This window comes from Silurus meridionalis, chromosome 14, assembly GCF_014805685.1.
Source record: "Silurus meridionalis isolate SWU-2019-XX chromosome 14, ASM1480568v1, whole genome shotgun sequence".
NCBI classification, from domain to species: Eukaryota; Metazoa; Chordata; class Actinopteri; order Siluriformes; family Siluridae; genus Silurus; species Silurus meridionalis.
Window position 1 is genome coordinate 12,593,502 of NC_060897.1, and position 26,595 is coordinate 12,620,096.

General features: G+C 38.3%; 1 protein-coding gene across 1 annotated transcript in view; it reads left to right on the forward strand.

Moving 5' to 3' along the window:
• The window catches only part of usp43b (ubiquitin specific peptidase 43b), a 97,082-nt gene extending 75,336 nt beyond the window's left edge, over positions 1 to 21,746 (forward strand). Inside the window, exons 8-16 of the mRNA XM_046866114.1 lie at positions 1,762 to 1,873; positions 8,237 to 8,340; positions 11,278 to 11,355; positions 11,771 to 11,900; positions 13,774 to 14,110; positions 14,306 to 14,464; positions 15,055 to 15,222; positions 15,488 to 18,729; positions 19,595 to 21,746. Of these exons, the coding sequence (XP_046722070.1) occupies positions 1,762 to 1,873; positions 8,237 to 8,340; positions 11,278 to 11,355; positions 11,771 to 11,900; positions 13,774 to 14,110; positions 14,306 to 14,464; positions 15,055 to 15,222; positions 15,488 to 16,629 (2,230 nt within the window). The 3' untranslated portion in view covers positions 16,630 to 18,729; positions 19,595 to 21,746. The remainder of the gene's footprint in view (positions 1 to 1,761; positions 1,874 to 8,236; positions 8,341 to 11,277; positions 11,356 to 11,770; positions 11,901 to 13,773; positions 14,111 to 14,305; positions 14,465 to 15,054; positions 15,223 to 15,487; positions 18,730 to 19,594) is intronic.
• Positions 21,747 to 26,595: the final 4,849 nt, after the last annotated feature.

Consider the following 26,595-nt stretch of genomic DNA (forward strand, 5'->3'; position numbering starts at 1 on the left):
ACTTACTTTTTCCCACATTTAGAGTACTACTAAAATGAGATAAATTATGAAATGATTTGACAGGGCTTTCTTAGGGAAATGTGTGTTTTACCTGGGGCAAAAAATCTAACAAATGAAAAGAACATCAAATCTTTTAAGAGCAGAGAAAAAGATTGTGATGGGGCATTATACACTGTATGGACAAAGGTCTGACTATAAGATTTGTTTGTGCTTTTTGAAAATCCACATTCCACATTCAGTCCCCATTTGCTGTAATAATAACCACCACTCTTTTGGAAAGATGTTCCACTACATTTTGGATTGTGCTTGTGGAGATTCCTCCAACTGTTTAAGTAAAGTCGGATACTGATGTAGGGTGTGGAGGCCTAGGGTGTTGCCAGTGTTCCAATTCTAGGGTGTTTAATAGGGTTGGGGGTCAGAGCTCTAGAGCAGACTACAAGATCTGTTACTCCAACCCATGTAAAGCATATCTCCATGGAGCTCACTTTTTGCACAAACACAATGTCAAACTGGAAGCACATATGGCTGGAAAAGTCAGGTGTTCCACTACTTTTGTCATTAAAGTGTATGTTATACTGTATCAGCTCTGTATTTCGCCATAGGGAATCTCCGTAGTACTCATCATATGATAACTGAACGTGACATCAATTGTTTGCATTTATTTAAGCGTTTGTCTGACCTTTAACCAGACGGGATACGTGCCATGAAGACAAACTATGCAAAGTGTTCAAAGAACATTATATTGCACAGAATTATATAATAATTATATATTTTATTAAATATAGTGGTAGCTCAGTGGTTAAGGTGTTGGGTTAATTTTCACAAAGTCGGGGGTTCAAGCCCCCCTATCGCCAAGCTACCACTCTTGGGCCCGTTATATAATATGTGTATATGCTGTATCATGGCGGACCCTGTGCTTTGACCCCAGCTTCCAAGCAAGCTGGGATAAGTAAAGAAAAAATTTTGATGTAATGTATATTTGACAAATAAGGGCTAATCTTCTATTTTATAATGTAACATATTGCTGACAACAATACACAAGTGGCGAGTTTAGGATCATACTAAAAGAAGGTGTTTTTGACTCTGGGCGATGGTCAAGTTTTAAAATTCACGTCATGTTTATTGACGTGACTCGAGGAATTTTCGCTTGGAGTGAGAATCAAATTAAATGGGGAGCAAGAATGCCTGTGTTTATTGAACCTCTGAGCCAGATAAAATTCAAATATTAAGGGTAGCATTAAGCAGTAATAAGCATTATTTTCAGATGCTTCGCCCAGTTTCTGGAAGGGCCTGTTCGGTCATTTAAGATCGTAATGATAGTCCTGGAAGATCTAGATCCATATCAGGTTATAAACACATAGGTCCACATAGGTCAAGGTTTTGTTGTTTTTCCTGTATTTTCATCTCAAGTTTTTTACTACCCACTGATTGTTTTTACCTCAATGCATTACAGCTAGCAATCCTTTTACACCGACTTAAAGCTGTCCACGGGTGCTTTACATGCATACCAGCTGAAGATGCCTGGATATTTGCATAAAAAAATGTCTATGTCCTCCGATTGACAGAAAAAAACAGTACCGTTGTACTTAAATCCATGATGAACTATTTTCTTGTGGTCTTGGTTTATAACACTATCAGATTTATACCTATAAATCTAGATAGTGCCACGTGGCGAGTAGGTACATCACACACTAAGCCGCTACAGTACAAATGGCGTATGCCTGTGCACAGATATTAAACCTCTCCTCTGTTTTCCCATAGGTTTGGTCCTCCATTCCTGATGAGAGAGGACAAGTCAGTGTCATGGGACCAGCTGCAGCAGAGCATCCTCAGTAAGCTGTACTACCTGATGATCAGTGGAGCACAGCCACAGGTAAAGAGTTCATGTTAATTATAACCCATGATATACACCAAAAGTTTAAAGTTTCCGATTCGGCATTTAGTCCCCATTTTCTGTGATAATAACCTCCACTCTTCAGAGAACATGTTCCACTACATTTTGGAGTGCTTCTGGAGATTTGTACTCATTCAGCCACAAAGGTGTTAGTCCAGTAGGGTTGAGGTCAGAGCTCTATATATCAGGCCACTCAAGATCTTCCTCTCTAAACCAGGTGAAGCATATCTTCATGGAGCTGACTTTATTCATAGGTGCATTGTCCTGCTGGAACAGGTTTGGGTCTCCTAGTTCAAGTGAAAATAAAAATTACACACGGCTGGAAAAGTCAAGTGTCTCAATGCTTTTGTCCATAAAGTGTACATGGATTATATGCAATTCATTTATATTATACATGTAGAACACTGAGTATTTTCTCTCCTTCAGGAAGTAAAGTAAACACAACGATGGCTTTTTTGACTTAAGACATTCTCACAACCAAATTCAGTAAAATAATTTTTTAAAAAGTCACTCATTGTGTCACTCCATGAAATTAATTATGTCATTGTTTTCATTTCCTTTTTCCCTTCTGCTTGTGCCTCACTGATTACCATTCGCCATGCAGCGAGTCACACACTTCTTATCACTCTGACAAGCTGCATGCCAATTAACACATGGAAAAGTCGAAGGGACTTGCAAATCACATCAGTGTCGTACGCTGTTGCAGCCTGAGCAATTGCTTTATCTTGATTATAAGCATTATCATATATACAGAGCTGTCAGTTTATTAGGTTCACCCCTTCACACAGGTAATGCTTTCCTACAAGTAACATTCCATGAGACTTGACTGTTAGGGGAGATCTATGTTTCTAGCATCAGCTATTGTTCAAGTGAATGTTGGAATGAATAAAACCTTGACTTTTTAACATGGTTAATGCAGTGGGACTACACTTCCCATGAGGCACTGCACTTATTTCACGTGATTAGCCTTCCTGTATCAAGTTCACAGTGTATTATGCACTAGCAACCCCAGATTTATTTTTGCTTGTACACGTTTCTGGTTCATTTTTTGGTTTTTCGATTTGCACTGGCATCCGCCTCTGCCGTATTTCAACACACACTCTTAAAGTTTACCAAGAAGGATATGAAAAAAAAATACATGAATCAATCTTCGGTGAAAACAGCTTGTGGCCCAGGAGTGGTCAAAGTAGAGAATTATTCCAACAAACACTAGGCAAAACGTGCCTAAAGTAAAATTGTCATTACAGAATGTTACTACAGAAGATTGCACTTATACCACATTATTGTGGAGGGTCCTACAGCAAATAAAGACCATAGTGAGTGTCCATGTTCCTCAGTGAGGAACAGAAGGAGCATTTCCACTGAATACAGAGGCATCATGACTAGACTACTGAGGACATTGGGCAGGTCAGACAACTTTAGCTTTCATTCTGATTGTATGATCAGAGTTTGCCAAGGAGATCTCTGCGTGTGACGAGTATAGGCTATTGGTGGTATTGTGATGGAACGGGGAATGTTTTCCTGGTGCACATTCTCTCATACTCATCGAATGATTTCTGAAAAGCAAAACGTATGTAAATACAGGTAGTCCCCAGTTACGATGGTTCAACTTGAGATTTTCGGATCTTACGATGATGATAGCGATACAAAAATGAGCAAAAAATATATAAAATTGTTTGCGCTGCATTATAATTTTTGTTTAATTCAATATAATTCAATCATTTTGTTTAATGAAATAGAAATAATTTCAATTATTAACAAATTACAGAAAACTACTAGCGAGGCAGTGACCATGCCACACTTTCACCTTTGGAAAAGCAAGCAGATGCACAGAACATACAGGCAGTATCTTTTTTTTTTTGTATATATATATATATATATATATTTTGATATAAATGTCTTACGCAGAAGGTACTTCTGTTCATGCTTTTTGGTTTTGCACTGAGGTGCCTGGGTTTTGGGGGAAGATATTCTTGTTACTCGCAGGGATACTGTCCTGATGTTAGATTAGCTCTGTTTGGATCTTCTTCTGATCTTACATCAGCACTGTCGCATTCTCAGCAGTCGTCTCTTATGTTCGGTATGGTGGTGGTCGAGAGTGAAATCCTAATGAAAAGGAGGTCCACCTCACCTTTAAAAAAAAAAAAAAAAAATGCCGACTGAGATGATTACTGTCCTCACACTTGAAAGCGTTTTGAGGTTTGATTTTTCAGTATTATTGGTACTTCCCAAATATTCGACAGGATTTGCAGCTCCTTACTTGAATTCCTTTGTAAGAGCTGAAAATAGACTGTGCCTGCAGTGTATGTATATAAATAATGGATAACTTTTATTTCCATTTACAGTTGCCTCTTTTCTTATGTATTTTTAACTGGTTTATGTGCCTGGGGTCATTGACGGTTTGTCAGGGGTGTTTAAATCATATTTTATCTGCTATGTTTTCAGGCAGGAGGGATGATTTAAATTGTGAAAGAAGGTCATTTGTGTGTGTTTTCTGTTTGCACCTATGCAAGTTGCAGTTTAATATATAAACCTGTTCTAAACATGCCCAGGTAATGCACCATCACATGGCATATTCTGCTTATTTTGTTCCAGGGACAGGATGTATTTTTATTGCTTCGCTGTTCTCCAGGTCGAGTTTGAGCCTATTTTGGAAAGTTTAAAAAGGGTTGCCTTAGCTCAGGTGTAAAAATTCTAAAAAGAAAAAAAAAAATAAAACATTTTATTTGCAGCACCACTCATTTCTAGTCACTTTGGATAAACACATAAGCAATACAAATAAACATCGATTTTATGCCCAGGTAATATCATTTTAATGCAATGAAAAAGAAATATTATACTAGAGAGGTATCAGTAATAATCTGGCAACTCAATGGAGATCTTTAGTTCAATTCCACTCGTGTGAGTTGTTTAGTTTTTAATCTTCTCTCACCCTCAGTGTTCTGGGTAAGATCCAAGTAGAACTGAAAATATTTGTTAAAGCATTTTCATGACTATAGGTTTTTTGGTTTTTTTTGCAGAACTGGTGTGAAATAGTGTTTTTGTCATTAATTTAGTTGTTTTATCAGAGGGTGGCTTTGGTGTAAACATTTCCTATTGAACTACATTACTCTACACACACACACACACACACACACACACACTAAATAGCATTGAAAGTGGAGATGATAAAACACCTGCTAATTACAGTGTCTTATTTCAAACATGTGACCGTGCAGGGCTTTCTGTTTGAAAAGGTTCCTGACATGCCTTGTTGGGTGTGTGTGTGTGTGTGTGTGTGTGTGTGTGTGTGTGTGTGTGTGTGTGTGTGAAAGTAAAAGTTTCAAAGAACTCCTACAAAGAACATTTTTACAAACAAGTCCAGCTTTATTTTGTACAGAAGGGCTTACTAGTAAAACTGGATCAAACGTTTGCACAAGTCCAGAATACGGGGTTAATGAATTCGGCTTGTGATTGATTTATTGTAAGGGATGTTCAGTAATTTGGTGTCCCAAAAAGTCCACGTACATGGTCAATGGTGCTTTCATCAGCAGATATTCCCAGGTAATCTGGAACACTTGAAGTCATTTTGAAGTTTTTTAAAGAAGTTTGGCAACAGTGTTCTCTTTGATATTCTTGTTTTATGTTTTAAAGTTCATTGCAACCTTGCAGCACCTCCTCAACATGAGAACGATTTTAATACGCTATTCTGAAAAAAAAAAAAAAAAGACTATTTGAAAAATAAAATAAATGAAGTATGGAAAATGTAGAAAAAGAAAAATGTCTTAAAAACCTTTAAGAAATAATGAGACGTCACATTAAAGAAGTACTCCCTCTCATAACATTAGGATCCCACACATCCTCCATTCTGCTTAACCTCTTGTAATGCATTTAAACATTTTAATTTTAAGAATTTAGCTTTTCAGAATGATTGAGAATGATTCTCTATATAACATGTGCACTGTAAAGGCCACATTTGCCTACATCTTGACTAGTTCATTAGTATGGTTTTGTACATTGTCTGCATGCACAGCAAACAGAACGCGATTTAAATTCGGTTTTATGCCGCTGGACAATCACAAAAAGCACTTCACTGCATGCTGTGTGTGTCCAATAAAATCTGATTGAAACATTCACAGAATAGAGAACTCAGCATCGGGGAGAGGTTGAATAAGGTGTGTTAAAATGGTACACACAATAGCACAGGCTTGATTTCTGAGATCAGGGTCCAAGTCTGTTGCAACATAGATTAGATTAGAGTTAGAAAGGGATCAAGCAAAATCCTGTAGGATATTTGGCCATCTTAAGGATTAGGTTTGGTTTTGGGTGTACAATATCCAGTTTCACTTCTGTTTTAAAGCCTATAGGAATGAGGTATAGGGAATTTGCAGGCCACAGAATTCCTTTTTTGTTTTTAGTCAGTCTCTGGTGTAATTCTTATTCAGTAATCTTCTATAGACTAATTACAGCGGGAAACATTAACATTATTTATAGTTACACATAAGCACTCATAATGAAAATAATTATTCAGCATCAACACAATACCAATTTCAGTTCTGTCATATCTCATTGGCATTTCCATTTATTCCATGCATAATTCGGTTAGAGGTCATATTGAGAAATTTTGTTGTAGTGATAAGTGTGTTATGCTTGACAAACCATTGATGACTGATTTGGACTGTACAGGTGTCGTCCTGAAATGTGGGCGTGTCAGCGTTGCGTTTTTGCTTACACTCTTGTCGTCTATGTTTCCCCGAGACCTGACGTTCTGGTTTTATGCAAAGTTATATTCATCCAGGTGTACAAATGATCGACAGCATGGAGCTATTATTGGTGGATGCCACAAATGCCAGAGCGAAATTCAATTGCTTTTTCATTATCTTTAAGCAGTCAATGAACTCCCTCTGCTGGACGCTCTGAAAAATATCCCCATGTCACAGGTTACAATGTAAACTTTTCGGATGAAGATTTACAATGCAGTCCAAATGGTCAGGCTTTGATACATCTGTATATTTGTTTGCTTTCATTTTTCTTTTCTATTTTTGTCTCTATGCATGAAATAATTTAAATAAACTCCTTGCCCCTGTAGCCCCTGCAGCCTTTCTGACACCATTTTTGGGACGAAAATCTTTTTCTATTTTCACACACACACTAAGTCTCCCAGCAGGAGTCTTTTTTTTTTTTTTTTTTTTTTTTGAAGCAACATGTAGAATTTCATTTAAAAAGCAGGGAAAAATCCATTTCATTCTTGAATGAATGGAGCAGCGTTTTATTTTCAAGGGTTCAATAGATCTTCACAGAATGCAGACGCACACGGGCAAGAACAAGCAGAATATCAGGCTTCAGACAGGGTTGGCTATAAGTGCAGATTTATCAGGAAAACGAGGACAAACAAATCAGAAGGGCGAACCAGAAATCAGAAACGTGATCCAGGCTGAGGACTGGGTGATTTAACGTGTCTGAAGACTGTGAGTTCATTTCTAGAGCTTGTCCAGGGAACACAGAATATGAGGTTGGAATACACTCTGAATGGGATCCCAGTCCATCTCAGGGCAACATGCACACACACACACACACATTCATGCATAGGGAGAAATCAGCATGAAACTGGCAAGGTTTTTTCGGAGGAAACTGGAGAACCTGGAGAAAACCACAAGGATAAAACACAGACCGTAACCATAGCTCAGGGTCAAACTGCATGGTGTATTAGCTGGGAGATATGCACACTACATCCATCACTATGTGAATAATTTCATGTACCGAAACAATATTTTACACTGCATGACATTTTCTCTGAAATGATGAAAAAAACATCAATAGAAGAAACAAACATCCTCATATGTTTGTTGAGCCGATGCCTGTCCTGTCTCTGAATGCTGCAAGGTTTTTTACTCTGCATCATGCTTGCGTTTGGGTTTGTTACCAAACACATCTGGCTGTTAGCGCATTCTTAGTTACATAAACCACCTACCAAAAAGTCAATTTTGTGACAGTATAATACAGTAGAATATACAATCTATGTTACTAATTACTACAGATCATTTTACTACTGTCCTACAATATGTATGTGATAAGGAAATATTCTGTATTCACTTGTGCCCTCTGGATGGATTCAGGGTCAAGATAAAGTGATAGAATTTGTCTTAGGGGACAAAATAGCCCAAGCCATGGCAGTGAATGTTTCCCACATTACCATGTTATAGAGTCCATCTATATGCAATTTGTTTTTCCTTTATATCACTGTCTTTATTTCAGGCTCTTAAAACAGAACAGCCCCTGTCTAAGGGGACAAATGGGGACCCAAACTATGCCATGTTAAAGAGTCTGTCTGTATGTGACATTTTTGTCTTTGTTTCCTCACAGAATAACAGAGTCCTGTTTAAGATCCGTGTTGTTGGGGGATCAGTGTCCTGTAGCTACCTGAATCCGCAGGATGGACGTCCACTTTACCATCCTGCAGTTGACAGGTAAGGGGGTGTCCCCTTACGTAAATTATTTATATGATTAAAATATTATATGATTTTGACTGGGGAGGTTTAGAGATAATAATAATGATAATTATAATGATTATTTTTGTTAGTGTTCTTGTTATTCTTATTATTATTATTATACAGATACAGTATAGACTTTAGTGAGCAGTAGATACAGCTGTCAGAGTGTCCCCATGAGAGGTCATTAATTTGCAGTCTCTCCACACCCTGGCTTACCAGCGAGATGTCTACAGGTTTATCAAATGGACAAGTTGCGTTTTACCCAAGATTTTACAAAATGGACTACCGCATTCTGACAGTTTGTAATGGCAAAGAATTTATTCTTTCCTCTACATTCAGATCATGAAAAGAAAAAAGCCATGCAAAAAAAAAAGAACTGCATAATAAGAAGTTTAGATTGTGCTCTTTAGAACGTTCTACTTTTAAGCTAGAGAGCATCAAAAAGTGTCAAAGCCAGTGTCTTTGAAAAGCTGCATTCAAAGAGCTGAACTAGACTTAAGCCAGTTTTTTATTTATTTGCCACAAGGTCGAAGGAAATACTTTTCTTCCACAATAGACCTGTTTACACACTTCCTGTCGTTTCATGTCTTCACGGCGAGAGCAGGTCAAGGTTTCGATTACGCTGTTAGTGAGTTACACGCTTTGGACTGCCAAAGAGTCAGCATTAACCCTTTGACGAAGACCATCTCTATCTATAAAACGATGTCTGTCTCATAAATACTTACAGTATTACAAACTTAAACCTTAGTGGTTGCAAGAAAACTATAAATGACATGACATGATAGGACATGCACCATCAGTCAATAAAGGACAATCAGTATATATAAATGTAACATACAGTGTTCAAAATGATTGAAGCTTGAATTTACACAGAATATATGGTAGATGGCATGGATGTTTTCTTAAACACATAGTTAAATGAAAAGCTGATCATTTCGAAAAATGCCCAAAGCCATTTAATTCTATATTATTATCCTGACCACCAGACAGCATGCTCTTCAGCATTATGATTTTTTTTTTTTTTTTGTCTAAATGCTTAAAGAGGACATTATAATAACATACATTTTCAGACTAATAGCATGTTTTTTCTTTTCAGCGTAATCATCGTTTTGGCACAAAGAGGGTTGAACTTCTAAAATGGCATGATATCAGTTGAGCTTCTAACGGATTTTAGGGTTAGATCATGATCAAATATCTCACGATTTTATAGTTTAAATCATATTCAATTGTATTTTTTATATACAGTGTCTGTCAAAAGTTTAGAAACATCCAGTCTTTTATGGATTTTAAGAGACACACATTTTCCTTTCATGTATATGCAACAAGATGGATGGATGGATGGATGGATGGATGGATGGATGGATGGATGGATGGATGGATGGATGGATGGATAGATAGATAGATAGATAGATAGATAGATAGATAGATAGATAGATAGATAGATAGATAGATAGATAGATAGATAGATAGATATGTGTGTGTAAACATATGAGTTGGGTATTTTACTGTTAAAAGGATTTACTTTAAACAAATATATAAATGTACAGATGTTAAACTTTATTTCCATTAATAAATCCTTCCTCAGCATTAGTAACAGCTTTACACACTCTTGGAAGCCAGACAGTTCATTTCTACAAGCAATCAGCTGAAATACTTTGCAATGCCTTTTATAAAACTTGTCAGTGGTGTTCTTCACTAGTTGGATATTTCTTTCTGACTTTGTGATCCAGTTCATCCCAGAGCAGTTCAATAGGATTTAGGTCTGGTGACTGGGACAGGCCATTCTATGATAAATAACACTCCAGATGACTGTTTGTTCTCTACATAACACTTACAGAGCCTGGGCATATGCTTTGGGTCATTGTATTGTTGTATAGTTCCAGTTAGCCACAGTCCGGAAAGGATTGCGTGGTTCTGAAGTATGGAACGGTAGCCATGTTGGTTCAATATTCCTTAAACTATTTACCCTACATTTACAGTATATGGTAAGTTAGCATGTTCTCCAAACAAAAACAGAAACTTGTGAAGTCGACCTGAACATATCTACATGTATTTCATCCAAAACCTACCTACTTCCCTAAGGTGCATATCAATAAAAGCAACATGCATGTCTCTCTCAGAAACAATAAAAGACTAGGTGTTTCCAGATTTTTGACAGGCGCTGTATATTTTGTTTCGTTTAAATTGCAATAAAGCTTGCTAAATAAAGAAAATAAGGTTGAAGATGTGCGATGATTTCACTCGTAAACCTTTTTTGCAAAAAATGACACCATGCATACTGTGATGAGGAGAACCGATGCTTTGGTTTGATCGAAAGCTCAACTCCTTATGTCTACTTCTCTTGCCTGCTGTGTTTTGGACTTTTTGGCACAAGAATCAAAGAGTCAGTGCAAGAGCCTCTTCAAAACTGGCTCATGAATGATCTCCAGCAGGGACACACATGGCAGTCATGATGAAAATTTGCTTGCTGCTTTTTAAAGGACGCTGAACACAGCAGTCACTGCTCAGTGTTATCAAGGAGTTTATTGGTATTTTTGAAACTCACAGACAAATAGCTTTTTCTTTTTTTTTTTGACATTCTACACAAGCATAAACAATTATTGGTCATGGTACATAGATTGTAATGAAGCTGGATTACCTGGCCCCAAAATTCTGAGGACAGAATCAATAATCTAGTGCCTAAACATGACTTTGAATGAGACTGCTGTGTGTTCTAGTCAGCCTTATTTGTAGGTTGTGATGTGTCCGATGAGACAATTATAACTACTAATAGTATAATTGTGTTAACTAATAGCATATACAGTATATAATAATCATCATCATGATTATGAGTGGAAAGATATGAAAAATGTACTACAGTGGTAAGTAATTAGTACAATTAGTACTAACTGGTGTTTTCCTCTGTTTGCTCAGAGCTCTGAAGCTGTGCGGCGCAGGCGGTCCTCCACATGTGAAGCTGATTGTGGAGTGGGAACACAGAATAAAAGACTGGTGAGTCAGGCCATTATTGTCTAATCACTTTCTGGTATAAATGGGAGTGCACAGTCACATTAGGACTGTTTTTAGCACTAAACAATAAATTGGGCTGTTCCACTGTGAAACCTCGAGAAAACTATGCGATACAAAGTGATGCCAGGTTGAATTGCTGATTTTGTTCATTGTGAATTTAAATACATATGGACAGAACATTAGTAACTACAAGTCCTAGTATTATAATGTGGGAGGGTGGTAGTTTACTGTTTAAGGCATTGGACTTTAACTCAGTTGAATAAATGAGACAAATGCATATCGCTCTGGATAAGGGTTTCTGCTGAATGCCGTAAATGTCAAATATGTTATGGAAATACAGCAGTTATATAGAAACAGAAGGCTAAATTAAATGATTGTGTTTGTTTGTGTGTTGTAGTCTCTTTGGTAACATCCAGGAGGAGGTGGTAAAGGATTGTGAAAGTGTACGTGCCCAGCAGCAGCAGCATGTTCAGCAACATAGCTGCACACTGGACGAGTGCTTTCAGCTTTATACTAAAGAAGAGCAGGTAACACGCCCAGTCCAAAACAATAACCCCATAACTAATAATGTTGCTGATTGTTGCATTAAAAGACTCATAAAGAATTCAATAGACTTCTGTGAAAAGACATTTGCGATGCTAAGCAAATACAAGAAGTAAGAACAGCAAAACATGTGTCTGATATTCAAGGTCAAATTTAGAACATCAACAAATGAAGAATTGAAACTAAACACAGAGAAAGGAAGTGAAAGATGACTTTACAGTAAACTAAAAGATTGTACTAGTTACACAAGAGTGACTATGAAGAATAGTGATACAAAAGCATAATAAAGGCCTGACCTTATACAACTAAAACAAGCTCAGAAGTATGCGACTAAACAATGACACGGCTAAATCTGCGGTGTGAAAACATTTTGTCATCCTCTACACGCGGATCAAGATTGCTTTGCAGCTGATTATTTGCTTCATGGACACCATATTTGGAATTTTTTCAACTTTGATGCCAAAACACTTTCTTTCAGTACAATCTCAAAACCACTGAATTAGGTGTTACATTTTGTGCAATGATGAGCCTTAGTACACTGTGTACAGTTTGTCTTCATGGCATGTATCCGGTCTGGTCCAAGGTCAGACGTGACCTGTTCAATTCTATGTGCCACAATAAATGCAGTTGATGTCACATTCAGTTGTCATATAATGAGTACTGTGGAGGTTCTCTTTGAAAAGATACTGAGCTGATACTGCAGGTTCACATGGACCATATGGACATTGAAATACTTGACTTTTCTAACCATATGTGGTTCTTCCACAAAATGTTACCATAAACTTGTTTCTTTTTTCTTCACTTGAAGTAGGAGACCCAAACCTGTTCCAGCATTATAATGTCCCTATGCCATGTCATTGCAATAGTGGTGGATCTATGGAGACTATGTTAGTGGAGGCCTGTGCTTTTTATATACCGTATTTTTCGGACTATAAGCCGCTACTTTTTTCCCACGTTTTAAACCCCGCGGCTTAAACAATGAAGCGGCTAATTTATGAATTTTTCCTGGGGTTTTCCCGGTTTCACAAACTTCAAGCCAAAAAACTGTGCAACATAACATTAGACCAATGAAATTTCCGAACAGAAACGAAAAAACGCACCTCACCTGTGTTCTGAGCTGCACGGCATCGGGAGAGAAAACATTTTGTTTAAACGCACGACGATGCCAAAAGATAAACTCCTGAGAGAAATAGTTGTGAAAGGAAGGAGGAAGACAGCGAACAATGACTTTCTTGGTAGGCTACTGTTTAGATACAAGCCGTTGTAACGCGTTGAGTCTGGGTGAAGGGAGAGCTTGAGTTGTAACTCCAGTTGCAACAGAAATCATATAAGCACAGACAGGTTTCCAAAACTCGTGCTTTTTTATTTTTCTTGCCAACAGCGTTACGGGTTAGTCAAAGAAACTTAGAAATGAACATCAGAAGATAATAAGGACATAGTCCTCGTCTTGAACACACGCAGTAATACCGGAAAAATGCTGTGCCGGTCTTTTCCCAAAATACCGCCATGCTCCTAAAGGAAGCGCAACATATTTCACTGAATGTTCAGGAATAGAAAGCCCTACAGCAAAAATATTGTTGTTCACATTTAAACAATATCCATAAAATTTCTTTTCCAGGACTTATGTTCTGCACGTTTGTATATACAAAACTTTATTGTCCATTTCTGCGTACGTACTCTATTTAATGTGTTTTAAGATGATTCACTGAATAATGCAATCGTATTTTAATGATAGTATAATTGGAGTTGTGAAGGTTGTTTCGGTGTATCTTACACCAAAATGAGCGCATCTCATGACATAATTTATTGCAGTAGCGTTATCGTATCATCATATTGCCCATTATATTGTGCATGCAGCTGGCTCCGGATGATGCGTGGAAGTGCCCTCACTGCAAGCAGCTGCAGCAAGGCATGGTTCAGATGAGCCTGTGGACGCTCCCAGACATCCTCATCCTCCACCTCAAGCGCTTTAGACAGGTGGGGGAACGACGGAACAAGCTCTCCACTCTCGTGCGCTTCCCTCTCACAGCCCTGGACATGGCACCCCACATGGTCAAGAGGAGTAACTGCACTCGCCTTCCATCCACCTGGAAACAGCAGCTTCATCAAAGGACTGACCATCCTGAGGACTTCCTGTACGACCTGTATGCTGTGTGTAACCATCATGGAGGCATGCATGGAGGTCACTACACAGGTCTGTCGACTGACTCTGCATATAACCTTTAATTAAATAAGCGTATATTGTGTGTGGTGAATTACCTAACACATTTATTTTTAAAGTGTCCGTGTCAAAAAACGTGGAGCTGTGATCGCTGATGTAGATGTCAACAGACAAAGTTGTACGCATGAAAGTAGAGTGATTTTAATCTCAGTATTTCTGCTGTTTCAGCATTCTGTAGGAACTCAGTGGATGGCCAGTGGTACAGTTATGATGACAGCAGTGTAGAGCCGGTACCAGAGGGGGACGTGTGTACACGTGGTGCTTATATCCTCTTTTACCAGAGACGCAACAGCATCCCTGCATGGTCAGCCAGCTGCTCGCTTAGAGGTCAGAATATATCTCCTGCCATCATTATATCATAGACAAATTAAATCATTTAAGACGATGGTTGCTGTGTTTGCCATTTTCCAGGCTGATACACTGACCAAACATGAGTTTGAAAATATAAACACACAGATGTTGAAATGAATAATGATACTGTTGGTTTAATTTGTTAATGCTTGTTTTACTTTTAGCTATGACGATACACAATTTTGCTGAAGAAAGGAAATAAAATTAATTGGAATTAACAAGTTATACCAAGTGTGATCTTCCTACAGATATGAGATAGCTTTCATTTAAAATTATGGACCATAAGAAAGAATTAATGTGTTCGTTTTTTAAATACTTTAGTCTTTAATAATGAAATAACATCAACACTGCAGACTATGACAGGGTAGATTTTGTATTATGTTGAAATATCAGCAGAAGCAAAATCACTTGTCTTTACATATGAAAAATAATGTTTTATCAATTAAAATGTAAGTTAGCTAACGCCGCCAGCAGTCATTATTAGCAGACTTCCTTGTTCCTGTTGCTTTGGTCAGTGAGGAGAGCTGACAGTCCAGACAACACTTACCTGATCTCATCTTCCACAGGCTCTACAAGCTCCTCCATGTCTAATCATTGGCTTGTTCGTTTGGCATCTGTGTCAGAAGAAAGCCAAACCTTGAGTCCCACAACCAAGACCTCGAGCGGCTCCTCAGCTCCCGAACCTCAGACGCCAACTTCTCCTGTTTTCTATGAGCAGCCAAAAGTAGAAGTTGGTGAGTGATTTTTCCACAAACACTCATGTGAAAAATGGTAGCAGTGAACTGGAGTATCCTGGTTACATTATTACTTACTTAACATAATAATATTTAAGATGGAAGATTGAAGATATTGAATATGCTTTGTATGGTTTACTCTGTTATTTTTGCTAGCAACAGATGTTTATCCATTACCAGTTATGACAAATGTTTTCAGTCCGAACATTTGTGGTAGTTTTTAGATGTACACATCATCATTTTGTCCTTTGTTTTCCACCCATAGATGGATTTGAAACGAGACCGTTTGTTCGCGGCACTCAGGGCCGTAGCGTGAGCCTGCGATCACCCACTAAGAACAAGGAGAACCTGGGCAAAGTGCTTCCCCTACGCTGGTCTTTAGGTTCCAAGGACCGTAAAAAAGTCACTTCTGTTCCTCCGACCACGACCCCACATCCTGTAGAACTGGTGGAGTACCTGGAATCTGGGCGGAGGCCACGGTGCACCAAGGAGCCAATAGTCAGCTTGGTGGCAAGTCCTGCTCAAGGTAAAGCCCAGCTTCCTGTGGAAGACTCCCTCAGCTCCCCTAGCAGTAGCAGCGGCTTAAGTGGGGCAGATCGAGGAAGCTGTCGTGAGACTGACTCGCCTCGAATACCCGAAGGCCAGAGCAGACCATCTTCAATCAGAAGTGCTACTAAGGGCAGAGATGAAAGTTTACTCTCCAGGAGGAGTTCAAAGAGGAGGCAGGAGCAACACGGAAAGTCTCAAGATGGTCACTCTAGTCGAGAATCCACTGCTGGCCTTCAGCCTGGGTCTAGCTCAGCTCAAGGTTTATCTTACAGCACAGGTGAAAGCAAAGATTCCACATTAAAGCGAATTTGGAACCAGCCAGCAGTAGCTACCAGGACTTCAGGTAGTCAAAACCAGCAAGATGACGTTGCAGGAAGCAGGAGTGACGAGGTTCAGGGAATCCCAGCATTCCTAATGCCAGGCAACGTTAAGAAGGACAACCAGTCAAAGGACATACGCGCCAAAGAAGCAGGTCAAGGAAGGACGCTATCAAATAAGAGCTCAAACAAGCTGTCCGTATCCAACGGCACTCCAAATGGACTAGTAGTGGAGGAGAAGAAAGGTAACGGCACCCACAGGAGCAGCAGCGCACGTTACTACAATAAAACTCAGATAAATGGAAAGGAGTCCAGCATTGGTAGTGGTGGGAATATTAAGCGAGCACTAAGCTCATCCAGCCTTCAAAGCAGACTGGATATGAATCTGAGGAGGACAGTGTCCCTCCAGAGGAATGGGCTGCTCGTTCCTTCTCAGAAGGGATGCACTGCTGATAAACCATCCTACAATACATTGCAGAGGAACAGATATAGCACCACATCACTTGGCAGGCAGAGACCCGTGCCTGAGTCCTGCTTCTGATTTCAGGACAGATGAAGCGTGCAAGAAAAGTCCAGTTTGAGTGCCTCCCATGAAGACAAGATATTTAGGGTACTTTCACACAGGCTCCAATTGAAGGCATGAGAATGAATATGATATTTTGCTATGGAGAAAGTTTATCATTATTCATTATGTAACAATACATGTTTTTATTCTTTTCACAACAGAAGAGTTAATAATGTTATTACTGCACCCACAATGGCACATCTTCAGACATATTCATATATACAAATACATATGATAAAGTAATGATCTTCACGTATTATTATTATGTTTACGTCCTGTCTGACATGATTTTATTCAAGCTTGCAATTATATAGGGAAATAAAACGCAACAGGACGTGCTGTTATAACAAAATAATCAATAACAAAGTGGAATGATATATGCTTATAAGAGTTTTATTCATCTTATACAACAGCGATTTGCCAATGAATGCATTTCTTTTTTTATTATTACTTTTATGAGTCATTCCCTGTTAATATTTACTCTGTTGCAGCTATAGATAATCGTTCCCACATTTTATTTGTCAGTTAATAAGATGACTAGAAATTCAGCTTGTTATCGAGAAAAGAACACAGAGCAATCTTATCTGTCCTGAAGGCTTTCCCATGGTACATCTGACTGTTACTGACACTGGAGACTCCATCCATGAATGTTTTAGAGCATCTACTGTACGTCGCTGCGAATGAGCTGCCACAATGTAAACCGTGGCATATTAGAACAAGCGCAATAGTTCAAAGCTGTGATCGTGCTGTTATAGAGAAATTTCATGTTGTTATAACACCTTTTTAAAAATCTGATTTGAATGTGAAGAGAATGTGAGCGTTATCCAATCAGGAGGGATCATTCAAATCAGTGTACAGAAATCCGAATAATTTTTTTTATTGACTTCCGTGTGTTTTAATCATCAATAGGTTTGCTACCCCATGAAAAAAACAGGACCTTGCGATTTCTGTGAATTTTTAGCTTTTCATCCTTAACGCTTTTGCCAAAACTAGAAAACAGGAAACATTAGATTTAACCTTATATTTTTATGTTGAAAGATTGAATTGTGCGATATTCCCACATAATATATTCAGCGCAAAGTACAGGTTTAAAATATAAACAGATTTTAGCCAAAAATGTCAGAACCCTATATGTATATGGTTTTCAAATATCAGGAGGATTTTCAATTAAGTCCAAACACTCACAAAACACTGTGTGTAATGCAATCAAAACTTCATCATCAAGCCAACATTATTTGTCATAGTATATACATATTTGAGTAAAACATAGAGATGCATTGAAACGGATGCCAGGATCAGGTACAGAAATCATTTATTTATACTGGTGAAAACTCTCCAATACCGATATCTAATACCATGTGCTACTAGATTACCAAACCTGCCCATTTAACCAATGATGGTAATTTGGATGTATATGAAATGATTGAGATTACTTTTATGTTTTTATGCAGTACAAGTAACCTGATAAAACATCTTAGGAAGATATTATTAATAGACAGAGTAGGAACAGATGCACCGAGTGTGTACTGAGCAGCATGAGCAAGTGCAGTCGTTACTGAAGCTACTGTAAATTGTGCTGTGATATGTAAATCGTGCAAAAGATACGACGCAGTGTAGTGAACAGTGACGAGAACGCTAGCGACACACACACGTGCATTTTTCTAGTTCTCCATTTTGCTCAAGATGCAGTTCATAGCACTTTTAATGACCACCTGATATTTGTTTGCATGCTCAGGCGTCCCGGACTCATGCTGTTTAAACACTATAAAACATTAAATGTATGTGGACGCCTGCCTATCAAACCTATATGTGTTTGTTTTTCCTACCTGTTGCCACAAAATTGGAAGCACATATTTCTTGAGAATTTCTTTGTATGCTGTAGGGTTACAGTTTTCCTTCACTGGAAGTAAAGTTCCAGCATGTCAGTGGGGGGGCTTTGACCCTAACCGCAGTGGATATCTTTGGGATGAACTGGAATGGCTTCCTCACCCAACATCAGTGACAAGATTTTCTTGAATGAGCACAAATACTCACTGCCACATTCCAAACTCTAGAAGCCTTCACAGGATAATGGAGGTTATTATAACAGCAAGACAACATTATTTGTCATAGTATATACATATTTGAGTAAAACATAGAGATGCATTGAAACGGATGCCAGGATCAGGTACAGAAATCATTTATTTATACTGGTGAAAACTCTCCAATACCGATATCTAATACCATGTGCTACTAGATTACCAAACCTGCCCATTTAACCAATGATGGTAATTTGGATGTATATGAAATGATTGAGATTACTTTTATGTTTTTATGCAGTACAAGTAACCTGATAAAACATCTTAGGAAGATATTATTAATAGACAGAGTAGGAACAGATGCACCGAGTGTGTACTGAGCAGCATGAGCAAGTGCAGTCGTTACGAAGCTACTGTAAATTGTGCTGTGATATGTAAATCGTGCAAAAGATACGACGCAGTGTAGTGAACAGTGACGAGAACGCTAGCGACACACACGTGCATTTTTCTAGTTCTCCATTTTGCTCAAGATGCAGTTCATAGCACTTTTAATGACCACCTGATATTTGTTTGCATGCTCAGGCGTCCCGGACTCATGCTGTTTAAACACTATAAAACATTAAATGTATGTGGACGCCTGCCTATCAAACCTATATGTGTTTGTTTTTCCTACCTGTTGCCACAAAATTGGAAGCACATATTTCTTGAGAATTTCTTTGTATGCTGTAGGGTTACAGTTTTCCTTCACTGGAAGTAAAGTTCCAGCATGTCAGTGGGGGGGCTTTGACCCTAACCGCAGTGGATATCTTTGGGATGAACTGGAATGGCTTCCTCACCCAACATCAGTGACAAGATTTTCTTGAATGAGCACAAATACTCACTGCCACATTCCAAACTCTAGAAGCCTTCACAGGATAATGGAGGTTATTATAACAGCAAGACAAACTTTGTATGTTAAACAAACACATCTAGGTGTGATATCCAGGTGTCCACATACTTCTGGTGTCAGTACAACCCCTAATAAAACAGAAGCATTGAAATATTTCTTTAAAATCGCACCTTTAGCTTCGCTTTCCATCGTAACTGCGTATATTTTGATCCATTTCTTGGAGCATTTGCAATGTAAAAAGGAACTAACAACTCTTTTCACACACATTTCTGGTTCTCTGCTTTACATGGTTCCAGACTCCAAAACCCCCTATGACTATATCTTTTATGCTTCAGGATATTGGCATGAATTTTTGGACATGCTCTTTGATATTGGTGCAGGAGTCAAGGAGCTCTCTGAATTTTTTTGCGTAATGATTCGTGATTAAATATCCAAAACCCCCTCTAGTACACTTGTTGCATCAGTAAGGGCTTGGTTTGTTTCTTTTGAAATGAACAATATGTCAGATAAGTATGTCAGAGATGGCGATAAGTATGCAATTAAAAATACATTTATGCAATGAAATGCGGTGGAACAGGTCAATTCTTAGAAAAGACAGAAACAGCAGTCAGTGTCTTAATGGAAAACAGCTCCAACTTTGATTGCGACGTTTCTCAAAGTGCCTTTCTGTAATGTTCTCGAAGGAGCATTGGTAAAAAAATGTTTTCTGTGTAGACACGTGCACAAATCCATATGCATATACATATACGTTCAGCTGTATCGCACATTGTGGCACAAACAATATACAGACCACACACACACACACACATATACACAATCTTTCTTCTTTTCCTAAAGATGCAGTTAGAAAGAGACGTAGCTGCAGCTAATGTACAATTCAAGTTGAGCAGTTTATCTTCCTTCGTCTCTGTTGTCAGCATTGCGAAGAACACGAGTTCTCCGAATGCATTACATTTGTGCTTTTGGGCTTTTGGTCACTAAATTACACTGACATATGCTGTAGATCGGTTAAAGTATCAGTAATGACACAATGGCTGGTGTACATTTTTTCACATTGAATTCAGCAGCAATATGTAGATATATAGTGAGAGAAATTGCACTTTTAACGTAGCCAGAAAGCCTTCCTTTCTGGCTACACAATCATTATATCATGTTTTATTTGCTAATAAGTAGATTATATATGTGTATGGGTGTGTAGCTAAAGATTTCTAAGACATTGATAACAAGCTTTAGTCCTGTCTGCCCTGAGAAGCTTATAACAAGTTATAGTGAGTGGCACTGAACAGGAACCAAAATCTATTGAACTAAAATGTAGTCTTTTTTTTTTTACAATCCTTTTTTTTTTTAATTAACTGTATATTTATTCCATGAAGGCTTCCCTCTCTACAGGCTTTCCAAACCATTTAGACTTGTCCACCTCTAATAGAGTATCAGTGAGCTGCTTTTTCTTCTGTCATCCCAACACCATACCACACGAAATGAAGGCCGTACTGTATATACCCATATACTCAATGCATTTCACTAGCTCGCTATACATTACTTTCTGTTCACTACCCTTTATTCAGCCTAGTCAATTAGATTTTAGTCAAACCAGTGAAGGAAACTTTCTGTAGGTTGTGATTTCAAATCCCAAGTACTGTTCGAGAGCCTCTTCTGAGCCAGTGAATGAGACTCTTTAACTGTACCCTGCCTTACTTCCAAGTCACTCTGGATCCAAGCATCTGCCAAATGAGTAGCTGCGAAACACTGTTTCCCACTTCCTGGTTCAACAACTAAACTAAATCTCTGGTTTAACATCTTGCATTTCCCAATTCAGTTCAGTAATTATGATAAGAATGAAATCTGATAAGAATGAAATCTTGCTTATGGAAGTACTATAATGAAGGAACCACGAAAGGGTTAAAGGTTGTGGATATATATATATATTTTTTTGTTGGTTTTTTTGTTGTTTTTTTAATGCAAACTTTTGTATTCAAAATCTTTTTTACTAATCTGTAATTAATGTAAATAAAGCTGTAAAATTGTGTACTTAATCTTTGTGTTTAGATACTGATTAAATGGCAAAGGACAAAAATGAAATGTAATCAACGCACTGGGAAGAAATCTAAAACACGTTTGTACCGTCACTTTATATAGCACATTGTACTTTATTTTTTAATATAGCTAATTAAACACTCTTTTTGTCACTGTCATGTGTAATGTCTTCATCTGTTGCTGTCTTCTTCGTTTCTGAGTTGTAACAAATCCCTGTTGTAAAACAAATGGCCATAATGAGCTGTTGCATTTTCATGGATCTTCTAAGATTATAATTTCTGCCTGCACAGGGACTTGCTAGAAAATAGTAAATAGCAAATAATCGTTTTGTACGTTTTTTTTGTACTTGATTGGATACAGACCTCTGGCAGTAAATACACTACCATACTGATATTAAGTGTAGTAATGAGAAGAGTGAAAAACATCAGCACTTTGTATTACTGCATGATTTAAAACATAATAGGTTTCATTTAATTTATTCCTGTTGGTCAGTGTATTAGTGGATCCACTGCTAATCCTGGGAACAAAGGACTACTCCCTGGAAGGGACCCCTGTCCATCATCGGGAGGTTGCAGGTTTGTGCTGAAGTCTGTATGAATTGTTTTAATTGTATCACTTATTCATTAGTAATGATTGATTATTTATTGATGGATTTGAATGCAAACAATTCCATACTGATAGTCCATTTAGTTTTTCTTTAAAATGCGAGTAAACAACAACAAAATAATAATGAAAAAAAATAAAGTCTAATTACTTTAAACAGCACATCTCATTACAGAAACATAGTAATGGTATGTGGTTGCTCATTTCTCAATGGACTATGGATAGGGTTTTCCTAGCTTCTAATTGGAAATACAGTCGTCCATTTAGGACGGCTGCGGTTTTCTTCAGAGGGCCTTGGAATTCACATGTGGACGTCATTTTACAAACCCGATTCCAAAAAAGTTGAGACACTGTACAAATTGTGAATAAAAACAGAATGCAATGATGTGGAAGTTTCAAATTTCAATATTTTATTCAGAATACAACATAGATGACATATCAAATGTTTAAACTGAGAAAATGTATCATTTTAAGGGAAAAATAAGTTTAAATTTCATGGCATCAACACACCTCATAAAAGTTGGGACAAGGCCATGTTAACCACTGTGTTGCATCCCCTCTTCTTTTTATAACAGTCTGCAAATGTCTGGGGACTGAGGAGACAAGTTGCTCAAGTTTAGGAATAGGAATGTTGTCCCATTCTTGTCTGATCCAGGCTTCTAGTTGTTCAACTGTCTTAGGTATTCTTTGTCGCATCTTCCTCTTTATGATGCACAACATGTTTTCTATGGGTGAAAGATCTGGACTGCAGGCTGACCATTTCAGTACCCGGATCCTTTTTCTACGCAGCCATGATGTTGTAATTGATGCAGTATGTGGTCTGGCATTGTCATGTTGGAAAACGCAAGGTCTTAGCTGAAAGTGACAAGGTCTGGATGGGAGCAAATGTTGTTCTAGAACTTGGATATACCTTTCAGCATTGATGGTGCCTTTACAGATGTGTAAGCTGCCCATGCCACACACACTCATGCAACCCCATACCATCAGAGATGCAGGCTTCTGAACTGAGCGCTGATAACAGCTTGGGTTGTCCTGGTCCTCTTTAGTCCGGATGACATGGCGTCCCAGTTTTCCAAAAAGAACAAATTTTGATTCATCTGACCACAGAACAGTTTTCCACTTTGCCACAGTCCATTTTAAATGAGCCTTGGCCCAGAGAAAACGTCTGCACTTCTGGATCATGTTTAGATATGGCTTCTTTTTTGACCTATAGAGTTTTAGCCGGCAGCGGTGAATGGCACGGTGGACTGTGTTCACCGACAATGTTTTCTGGAAGTATTCCTGAGCCCATGTTGTGATTCCCATTACAGTAGCATTCCTGTATGTGATGCAGTGCCGTCTAAGGGCCCGAAGATCACGGGCATCCAGTATGGTTTTCCGGACTTGACCCTTATGCGCAGAGATTGTTCCAGATTCTCTGAATCTGTGGATGATATTATGCACTGTAGATGATGAAAACTTCAAACTCAAAACAAATTTTTCCCTGTGAAACTCCTTTCTGATATTGCTCCACTATTTTTTGCCGCAGCATTGGAGGAATTGGTGATCCTCTGTCCATCTTGACTTCTGAGAGACACTGCCACTCTGAGAGGCTCTTTTTATACCCAATCATGGGGCCAATTGACCTAATAAGTTGCAAATTGGTCCTCCAGCTGTTCCTTATATGTACATTTAACTTTTCCGGCCTCTTATTGCTACCTGTCCCAACTTTTTTGGAATGTGTAGCTCTCATAAAATCCAAAAAGAGGCATGACATTTCAAAATGTCTTAATTTCAACAGTGGATATGTTATCTAAATTCTATTGTAAATAAAATATAAGTTTATCTGATTTGTAAATTATTGCATTCCTATTTTATTCACAATTTGTACAGTGTCCCAACTTTTTTGGAATTTTGGAAATGAAGGTCAGACAAACATCATTTGGTCCAGTTCTGGTGAGACTGTGCTTCCTGTGATAGGAATGGAACCTGACGAGGTCTTCGTTTTTTTGTAGCTCGTCCACCACTACATTTGACATGTTTATTCAGAGATCCTTTTCTGCTCACCACAATGTAAACCATGGTCATTTGAGTTAACATAGCCTTCTTCTAACCTGAAATGAGACGTTTCTGCTGTGCGTGGGTTGTTGGGTTGTGTTTTTGTTTCTTTGTTTTTCACACCATACTGTTTACACTATGGAGACTATACTACACGTCACAGTCGCCCAGTATAAGTCCCAGGAGATCAGCAATTTCTGAATCACTTTGACCAGCCTAGCAGGCACCAACAACCAATTATTCAAGTCAATATTTCCTCTATTCTGATGTTTTGATGTTTAAATGAATGCTAACTGAAGTGCTTATCAAGCAGTAGCATGGGTTTATGTAATGCATTACTGCTACATGATTGGCTGTATAACTGTATAAAGTCTTGAATCTGCAGGAGTACAGGAGTTTGTATTAAATTCGACAGACTAAACTCAGACTTGGTGATCTGGTTGCACCACTGAACTAGAACATGTAATTCCTTTCATTTAGTAAAATAGTAATGCTAGTAATTTTTGCTGACAATACATTTGACTTTTAAATTATAAGTAATCCATGCTGAACTGTGGGTTTATTTTCAGGTTGATTGACTTTAATTTTCCTGAGACTTGTGCCACTGCTCTTGCTGTTAGCTAACATGCTCAAACACAGACACACATGCAAAGAAAAACAAAGACATGCGATCTGCAAAGATGCCAAGGATCTACAAAGCATTTTTTAAATTGCCCCATACAAATCTTTAACTCCCTGAGATTTCCCTGCCCTATAGATTTATTTTACATGATCATTCTTAAAAAGAAATACTTGAGTTGCCTTAAGTGTGATTTCTCTACAAAAACAAATGATAAAGACTTAATGCCCGCATTATTCTCATAAGAATGCAAACTAAAAACGAAGTCTAATGACACGTCTACACAATGTGCTTATTAGCACTGAAGTGGTAATTTATGCTTTAACCCAGGCTGTGTTTTGCTAAATAACACGTGGGCATGTCAACGCAACTGTTTTTTAAAAAATAAGCTCCTGAGATCTTAAAAAACATCGTCTCATTCAGCATCTGTAACATCAGTTTAGTCAAGCTTAATGTGGTAACCCCAAATTCCAAAAAGTTGTGAAACTGTAAAATGTAAATAATAACAAAATGCAATGATTCACAAGTCTAAAAATATATCAAATGTTTAAACTGAGTTAATGCAACAATTTAAGGGAAAAATAGTAATTCAGAAATTCATGGCTGCAACACATCTTTAAAAGTTGTGCCAGGTCCATTTTTACCAATGTGTTGCATCCCATCTTCTTTTAACTACAGTCCATATTTGTCTGGGAATTGAGATAAACAGCAGCTGGATTGAGAGGAAGATTTTACCTGGTCAACAGTCCTGGGTCTTCTTTATCAGCTTTTTTGTTTTATGATGTGCCAGATGGTCAGTTCAGCACCAGGATTCTTCTACTATGAAGCCATGTCGTTGTAATAGATGCAATATGCTATATAGCATGATCTTGCTGAAATATGCAAGGCACATGCAAATCTGGATGGAAGATTTGCGAATCCTTGCATTCTGGCTTTACTTACATTTGTGGAATCGGGGTTGTATACTAACAAAGCAGATGACAAGAATCAAAATCTAAAGAGAAAATCTTCTTCCTTTGGCTTCTCCCATTAGGGGTCACCACAGCTGATCATCCAACTCCATACTACTCTCCTCTTTCAAACCAACTACCTGCATGTTTTCATTCACCACATCCATAAACCTCCACTTTGGCATTCCTCTTCTCCTTCTAACTGGTGGCTTCATCCTCAGCATTCTCCTACCGATATACCCCATGTCCCTCCTCTGCACATGTCCAAACCATCTCAATTAGGCCTCTCTCACTTTGAAAATAAAATGTCCTACATGCACTGTCCCTCTAATAAACTCATTTATAATCCTGTCCATTCTCGAAAACCTCAGCATCTTCAGCTCTGCCACCTTCAGTTCCACCTCCTGTCTTTTACTCAATGCCACTGTCTCTAAACCATAAAACATAGCAGGCCTCACCACAGTCCTATAAACTTTCTCTTTCACTCTTGCAGATACCATTCTATCACAAATCACTCCTGCCACTCTTCTCCACCCACTCCACCCTGCCTGCACTCTTTTCTTCACTTCTCTAACACACTCTTCAATACTTTGCACTGTTGACCCCAGGTACCTGAACTCCTCCACCTTCTCCACCTCTTCTCCCTGCAACCGCACCCCTCCCCTCCACACACCCGACTTCCTCATACAATACCACAACTCCTCTCTCTCTAAATCCAAACGCTTTCTCTAAATCCACACACACACAATGCAACTTCTTTTGACCTTTTCTATACTTCTCCATCAACATTCT